Raw genomic sequence first — 8,894 nt, forward strand, 5'->3', positions numbered from 1 at the left:
TCGCTATCCCTTTAAGAAGACTGTTCATGTAATTTCATACAATTAAACCACTTAATCTATCCAATCATTAAATTCTATCCAAAAAACACATGTATTAGGATATTGTACCAATCAAATAAAAAGCTGGAGTTTTCCCAGAGGTTTATCTAAAAATACATATTTTATTGGAAGTTGTAGAAATCGATAAAAAAATATAATTATTGTCATTTTTGTATATTTCATAACATTTCCATATATTTTCTTGTTATAAGCCGCAGTTTCGAAAAATGATTTGGATTGTTTAACAAAATAAAAATGTGAGGTCTCTTCACCATCATACATACATCAGCCATTAGCAGCGGGGGCTGGGGCTGTGATATCACAATCTAATGGAACTCTGATGTCACCTTCCGCTCTATGACATCACAATGGGGTTGCTCTATGTAAAGCCTGAGCGCAGGCCAGAGCTGTTTTTCGTGACTCCCTGTTGTTGGTTGCATACAGCTACAGGAATACGAAGGAGAAATAAATCAACGCTATTTCAGCGCGATTTCAAAGCAATTTCAACGCGATTTCAACGCGATCATGAGGATGCATAGGCGTCCACATTATGGCCAGCGGCTGCTGGTCAAGGCTCTCTCATCCTGCTTGTCAATTGGCTCCAAAATTGTGACCCGACTTAACAAATCCTATCGCAAGAGGACAACACTGATGGGAAATGTCTTCCTGGCCATGAAATCCGCCACCGTTCCAGCGATCAGGAGCTTCAGGTTGGTTGCAAGAAAAAGACGTCAAGACGACGTCATCAGCCAAGACCGAGGTGAGAAGAGCCCAACCTACATAGTAGGTGATACTGGATCCACTTCCAGCATTGCAAAAAGTGGAGCGAATCCTGCACATCCAGAATGTGCTGGAGATACACACGAGAGACTGCCAGAAGAAAGACCCCGGGACAGTCTGAAGAGAAAAGCATCAACCACCGAGGACATTCAGTCCAAGATGCTGCCACCGGCCAAAAGAGCCGCTACAGAAAACATTTCGGTTCTACGTAGAAAAGGATCCCAAGAGTTGGACACCCCACCAGTGGAGACTCCACCAATGGAGACCCCACCAGTGGAGACCCCAACAATGGAGATCCCAACAATGGAGACCCCACCAATGGAGACCCCACCAGTGCATATCCCACCAGTGGAGACCCCTCCAGTGGAGATGCCTGATTTCTGGAGTCATGGGGACAACCTGTCTCCAGAGCACTTATCCATCCTGAGGAGCACAGGCGAGGAGGGCATGCTGGATGATGACATCATTGGCATGGCCCAGGAGCTGCTGCAGCATCAGTTTGAGGGTTTTGATGGCCTGCAGCCCCCGGCGGTTCTTTTAGTGCCAGGGTACTGCGTACTGCAGAATGCCGTACAGATCCACTATGATGAGGAAAGGGTGCACTGGCTGACTACCTGCTTCAAAGATGGCAAAATCTTGGTGGCCGACAGTATCAATAGAAGAAAACTGTCTCCATCCATTCGTCAGCAGATTATCAACATGTACGGTGTTGTGGTCGACGAGCCCCTGAAACATCTGAGCTTTCTCAATGTGGACCAGCAGAAAAACTGCTATGACTGTGGGGTGTTTGCTACAGCGTTTGCCTACGAGTTTTTGGCAGATGGCGGTGACCCCACAGCTCGGTTCCAGCATGAAAAGATGAGAGCTCATCTACTATCCTGCCTGCAGAACGGCAGGATCAGAGAATTTCCCAAAATGGTCAGGAAATGACTCCATGTCTATAAACGACATGTAGAGTCTATCAGAAGTGACTCCATGTCTATAAACGACATGTAGAGTCTATCAGAAGTGACTCCATGTCTATAAACGACATGTAGAGTCTATGACGGTCCAAAAGACCGCCCCGACCTTCAACCGGGCACAACCCTGGGCCTAGAGACAAGTCTGCACAGGTAAGTAATCATGGAATTTCCATTATGCCTCAATATAGTGAATGTAGAAATATGGTGGCTGGGGGGGAGGGGTGCTGCCATTATTGGGGGGTGTGATCGTTATTGTTTTTACTTTTTATTAGAAAAAGAGCACAACGCGAGTAAATTCGCCTTCATGGAGGCCCAGATATGGAACACAATGGACGCCCTCAGCAAACCCTAAATCACGTAAGTTCCTTCTTACAGGATGAATAATTTGTAGTCTCATATCTTCTCATTATATATAACTTTCCAGTAAAAGGGGATTTTACCTTCATTATTTACAATCATGCCCAGATTCCTTTGCTGGGAACATATCAGGGACAATAAGAGGAGAGGGGTCACATCAGGGGCAGAACTATATAACACCAGGATGGAGGCCATGTAATACCAGGATGGGGGCCATATAATACCAGGATGGGGGCCATGTAATACCAGGATGTGAGCCATGAAATAACAGGATGGGGGCCATGAAACAACTGGATAGGGACACGTAATACTAGGTTGGGGGGGGGCATATAATACCAGGATGGGGCCAAGTAATACCAGGAGGGAGGCCATGTAATATCAGGAATGGGGCCATGCAATACCAGGATGGGGGCCATGCAATACCAGGATGGGGGCCATGCAATACCAGGATGGGGGCCATGCAATACCAGGATGGGGGCAATGTAATAACAGGATGTGAACACATATACGAAGATGGGGGACAAAGATACAAGCATGGGATGGGAAAGCTGATTGCTGAGGGAAAGAGGGTCTTTCCTTAATCACCCAGCTTTCTATGCTCTGCTATACAGCTTTCTCTCAGAACCCAGCTTTCCCATACTCTGATATCATGGGAAAGCTAGGTGCTGAGGGAAAGATGTATAGCAGAGCATGGAAAATCTGAGTGCTGAGGGAAAGATGTATAGCAGAGCATGGAAAACCTGAGTGCTGAGGGAAAGATGTGTTATGATCCGGAACCATGGAAGATCACCATAGATCATTGGCAAAAAAGGTGACAAGAGCATTGGCAACTAATCTGGCCACCATCCCCTTACTAACCATCAACACTAGAAGTAGCTGAGGAGTGAACTAACATCCTATGCACCGCGGACCCAGCCGGAGAACTAGCTTTCCTAAAGGAAGAAAAGATGAATAACTCTGTGCCTCAGAAATAGACCGCAAAGGTATAGCAAGCCCCCCACATTCAAAGACAACGGTGATATAGGAAAACACAATACACAGATGGATGATAGGATTAGCAAAGGTGAGGCCCCATTGACTAAATAGGAAAGGATAGGAAAGGGGCTGATGGTGGCCAGAGAAAAACCCTACAAAAATCCAAATGCCTGATAGTACAAAAAGCCCTCATGAACTCCGTCCTATATCAGGTGCTCTTGTCAAACCAATGAACAGAAAGCAGGAACAATTACAATTCAAGAAGCAACAAACACATGGACTAATAGGAGCAATACTCCAAACATAGCTGCAGGGAGCTTCCCAGCTAAGCACAGAGAGGGAAGATTCCTGCATGCAAATAAACTGAAAACAACCACAGTAAATGACAAACCCAGATAAGAACAAAAAGGAACAAAACAACATAAGAAAGAACCAAGCACTTATCTGGGGTAGATGTGGTCTGGAGCAAGATGAGAAGGCTGGAAAACTAAAGAACAAATGAGAACCGGCTCAGTCTGCTAGCAGACCAAGGTTTAAATAGGCAGAGAGTTAGCAATGGAAACGCCCATTGCTCCAACACACCTGGTCTCTGTCCAAACCATTCCTGGCCACAAGAGGGAGCCTCACAGCAGCTAAAGCATAACTGACATTCATAACAAAGATGTATAACAGAGCATGGGAAACCTGGGTTGTAAAGGCAAGATGTATAACACAGCATAGGAAAACCAGATGCCGAGGGAAAGATACATAATGAAGCATAGGAGAGCTGGGGGGATGGGGGGCCCCTGGTCCAAATTTTGCACCAGGGTCCATCAAACTGTAGTTACGCCACTGGGTCACATCCATGAAAAAACCTTACACATCTCTGGTAGAATGAAAGCTGCGTTCTGATTGGTTGCTATGTGTATTGGCCAGGTTTCCTGTCAGATAGGTTGGAGCATCTGTCTCATTGTATCCTCATTGTATACTGATGTTCTGTCATTTTCTGTATAAATATATTTGTGTTTTCTGTTTCTCCAGAGTGTGTAATGGACAAAGCGAGGCAAAGAGTCCAACCCTCACCTGATCTCAGCAGTGACTCCCGACCAGAGACGGGTCACATCATGCGACCATATAGTATGAGAATAACGCGGCTATAATAAATGTCGGTGTGTCACAATGGACCCAAATATATTCCAGGTAAGAAGAATATAATAAGTGGTAGGGAATGTGAGTAGGAGGAGCAGCCAACACTAGAGAGAAAAGAGAGCGGATTCAAAAGCATCTAGACACTTGAACGATGGGCCGAGGAGAACAGAATGGGGTTTACCAGGGACAAGTGCAAAGTCCTACATCTGGGAAAAAGAAATGTAAAAAGCATATATAGTATAGGAGGAATAGATCTAGATGATAGCAATGGGGAAAAAGACTGGGGAAAAATAGTAGATCCCAAATTCAACATGAATCTGGGATCTACAGTCCTTCATTATTTTCAATCAGTCCCAAATTGCTGGGAACATATCAGGGACAATGAGAGGACTGTGGTCACATCCATGAAAAGACAGTAGGCCTCATTTATCAACACTGTCCATAGCAACCAATCAGAGCTCAGCTTGCATACCTTAAACATCTCTGGTAGAAGGAAAGCTGTGTTCTGATTGGTTGCTATGTGTAAGGACAGGTTTCATGTCAGATATGTTGGAGTGTCTGTCTCCTTGTATCTTCATTGTATACTGATGTTCTGTCACTTTTTGTATAATATATTTATGTGTTTTCTGTTTCACCAGAGTCTGTAATGGACAAAGCGAGGCGCAGAGTCCGACCCTCTCCTGGTCTCAGCGGTGACTCCCGACCAGAGACAGGTCACATCGAGCGACCACAAAACCTCACAAAAGGTAAGATCATCAGTGTGTGATGTGATTAATGACAGGAGCTGATAATAACCGCGGACATGACGCCACATTGTGCTGACACAGAATAGTGAAGATTCTGCTGGAAGACGAGAGGAGAAGTGATCATTAGTAATCTGCCTGCAGCCTCCACTAGGGGGAGCTCCCATTCACCACAATGCACAGGCTCCACTGCTCCCCCTAGTGGTACCCAGATTTATGACCAGTGACACAGAATTCGGTGCTGTGTATCAGAAAAACTGAGCTCCAGCTCCGAAATATATACTACGAGATTAATCAATGCAGAATTATAACGTGTTTTCTGTTATTTTGAACACAGGGGTGTGAACCAGAAGAAGAACGACCCCCAAGACGCGGGACCCATGGACCCAAATATATCCCAGGTAAGAAGAATATAATAAGTGGTAGTGACCGGGGGTAAATCGTGTGCCCCTCTCTGATGTGTAATATTCGGCTGCTCCATGACCAGTTCTGTTTCCTCTTTCTACAGATCACTGCTCCAGAGCGGGGGGTCCGCTGTGCCCCCACAATGAAGATGGGGTACGGCTGGGGAAGACGACTATGACAAGTCAATGATGTGGCGGCCGCCATGTCAGGAGCTGATGACGCTCCTCAGTACGAGGCAGATTCCGGGCTCGGTCTCTGTTCTCTTTACTTTCCGCAGTCAGATGGAATCACAGAGTAAGTGACTCTTCTGCTGCGTCCACCGCCATCTACGGCACATGCTGCCATTATCCAGCACATGGGCGGCACGGCGGCTCAGTGGTTAGCACTGCAGTCTTGCAGAGCTGGGGTCCTGGGTTCAAATCCCACCAAGGACAACATCTGCAAGGAGTTTGTATGTTCTCCCCGTGTCTGCGTGGGTTTCCTCCGGGGTCTCCGGTTTCCTCCCACACTCCAAAGACATTACTGATACGATGTAAAGCGCTGCGGAATTAATGGCGCTATATGAGTGAATAAATATCACTGTTATTATATAACTGGCCGTGTGTACGAGTCTCCTTCATCCTGACTGTATATTTAGTATGGAAGGTGGTGACCCCAGGATATTTGGGGTGCAGTATAGTAATAGCGTTACTGTCTTGTATATATTTACCCTCCGCTTGTTCCCAGCTGTCATACACAGATCTGTATATACCGTAGATGCCACATAATATATTGTATATACTGATCACAGGTTTTGTGGTCGGCCATGATTTTCTTCCCTCAGACTTTGAGTTGATGGCTCCTGATAACAATAATCAGATTCATCCCATCAGACAAGCAGATTGATTTCCCCCCGAGTTTCTGCTACAAATCCCCCTAGAATTAGTCTTTATCACAGGGAGACATGGAACAGAAACCACATGAGAGCTCCGCTTATCAACGTCCTTCCAGTATTAGGAGGTGTGAAGTGGAGGAGTACTGCATGACCTCCATATTACACAGTAACACACGGGCAGGGCTGGTCTTCATGGTGAACATTACCTGTCTGGTAGATCATCCATAGAAGTGTAACTGGAGGAGGCTCAAACTCCCGATCCCCATCACTGCTGAGAATAAGAGGCCGCACGAAAGCTCCCTGCGCTCCTAACTATTCCTGGAGACCAGGGGGCTCCAACCTGCGGCCCCCAGGCCTGCGATGTGTGGCTCGTGGCTGTCAACAACAGGCTATGAAGAGCGGGTCTTCAAATGGTGACTTTTGTGAGCCTCGCACAGAAGAGCAGATCCGGATGTATGACTGGCAGAATCCTTCCATCCAACATGAGGAGGCATAAAACTGGATGTAATAGTGCGGTGGGTGAGAGAATACTGGAGATAACTGAGGATCACTGCAGGATAAGTAATGTAATGTAATAGGGTGACCAGGACCCTACCGCCCCCAGGCTGATGTGGTGGCCAGGAGTACTGCAACTGTTAATGTCTGTGATTAGTGTACTGTATTGTTCTGATGTGTTTTGCTGCATTGTATTTGATGCATGAGTTCTCCTGTGTAATGTATCCGGCTCTGCCACTAGGCGTCACTAGGGCCTTTAAGGTGAGGGAATGTTGAGGGAGCGACAGGAGCTAAGTGAGGGGAGGGGGGTCCCCAGCACAGGAGAAGATATAGGAGAAGGAACCTCCTGTTACAAGGCAGATAGGGAGATGCTGTTGTGTGTAGAGCACAAGAAAGAAAGGACCGGAAGGGTCAGAAGAGGGGAGTGGAGTGAACAGAGTGGAGGTGGCTGAAGCAGGACAGAGACAGGACAGAAAGGAGAAGAAGAAAGCAGCAAAGATATTTCAAGGGGCTCATCTGCAGCGGAGTGTAAGTCCAGTGTGTCATGGAGACGTAAAAGGAGAATTTGGGGCGCCCCTACCTTAGGCTGGCATCTGCCGGTACCTGCGGGAAAGCAGTTGCAGCGGGAGGGCAAGAGGGTCCATCCGTCTGTGAGCCGAGCTGAACGAATCACCATCATGCTGGGGGAGTGGGCTCGAAGCGGGAGGATAAGTCGCCCCATTATGGCCGTCCCTGTAGAGTGGAGCTGGTTGCAGAAACAAATGTATATGAAGAATGATGATGACGTCTCTGTCCTAAGAAAATGGAAAGTAAATGTAAAGCCTCTGTTCAGTAAAATCGATCAAGTTTTACCTGGTATTTGTCTGCTTACTGAGCGCATGGGGTGCGGGGCCCATGGAAGTGAATGGGAGCCAGCTGAAGATACAGAAGCACAGCAGTCAGCAGGTACCACCTCCACACCTACCACACACACCACTCTGCTGTGCCGGGGTGGGTTGAGGTCTGCCATGACCCATCCCTACGACTGCCCCTCTCCAGAATTTTACAGTAATGTATGTACACAGTAACTGCACCAGCAGAATAGTGAGTGCAGCTCTGGAGTATAGTACAGCATGTAACTCAGGATCAGTAATGTATGTACACAGTGACTGCACCAGCAGAATAGTGAGTGCAGCTCTGGAGTATAATATAGGAGGTAACTCAGGATCAGTAATGTATGTACACAGTGACTGCACCAGCAGAATAGTGAGTGCAGCTCTGGAGTATAATACAAGAGGTAACTCAGGATCAGTAATGTATGTACACAGTGACTGCACCAGCAGAATAGTGAGTGCAGCTCCGGAGTATAGTACAGCATGTAACTCAGGATCAGTAATGTATGTACACAGTGACTGCACCAGCAGAATAGTGAGGGCAGCTCTGGAGTATAATACAAGATGTAACTTAGGATCAGTAATGTAATGTATGTACATAGTGACTGCACCAGCAGAACAGTGAGTGCAGCTCTGGAGTATAATACAGGAGGTAACTCAGGATCAGTAATGTAATGTATGTACACAGTGACTGCACCAGCAGAATAGTGAGTGCAGCTCTGGAGTATAATACAGGAGGAAACTCAGGATCAGTAATGTATGTACACAGTGACTCCACCAGCAGAATAGTGAGTGCAGCTCTGGAGTATAATACAGGATGTAGAGTTGTCCCATGAAAAGATATAATAAAATATTAACAAAAATGTCAGTACTCAATTTTGTGATATTCTGTACATTACTTTACTTATCCTGTACTGATCCTGAGTTACCTCCTGTATTATACTCCAGAGCTGCACTCACTATTCTGCTGGTGCAGTCACTGTGTACATACATTACGTTACTGATACTGCACTGATCATGAGTTACCTCCTGCATTATACTCCAGAGCTGCACTCACTATTCTGCTGGTGCAGTCACTGTGTACAGACATTACATTACTGATCCTGAGTTATCTCCTGTATTATACTCCAGAGCTGCACTCACTATTCTGCTGGAACAGTCTGTGTGTACCTACATTACATTACTGATCCTGAGTTACATCCTATATTATACTCCAGAGCTGCACTCACTATTCTGCTGGTGCAGTCACTGTGTACATACATTA

General features: G+C 46.3%; 1 protein-coding gene across 1 annotated transcript; it reads left to right on the forward strand.

Moving 5' to 3' along the window:
• Positions 1-455: 455 nt before the first annotated feature.
• On the forward strand, positions 456-5,915 carry LOC142294902 (uncharacterized). Its single transcript, XM_075337966.1, has 6 exons — positions 456-1,931; positions 2,054-2,138; positions 4,134-4,292; positions 4,880-4,987; positions 5,322-5,385; positions 5,493-5,915. The coding sequence occupies exon 1, from the start codon at positions 565-567 to the stop codon at positions 1,747-1,749; it is 1,185 nt and encodes a 394-aa protein (XP_075194081.1). The 5' UTR covers positions 456-564; the 3' UTR covers positions 1,750-1,931; positions 2,054-2,138; positions 4,134-4,292; positions 4,880-4,987; positions 5,322-5,385; positions 5,493-5,915.
• Positions 5,916-8,894: the final 2,979 nt, after the last annotated feature.

Source organism: Anomaloglossus baeobatrachus, chromosome 3 (assembly GCF_048569485.1).
Source record: "Anomaloglossus baeobatrachus isolate aAnoBae1 chromosome 3, aAnoBae1.hap1, whole genome shotgun sequence".
Classification (NCBI taxonomy): Eukaryota; Metazoa; Chordata; class Amphibia; order Anura; family Aromobatidae; genus Anomaloglossus; species Anomaloglossus baeobatrachus.

Bases quoted from the DNA above. Each gene is read 5' to 3' on its own strand.
- LOC142294902 (XM_075337966.1), top strand. From the start codon at position 565: ATGAGGATGCATAGGCGTCCACATTATGGCCAGCGGCTGCTGGTCAAG.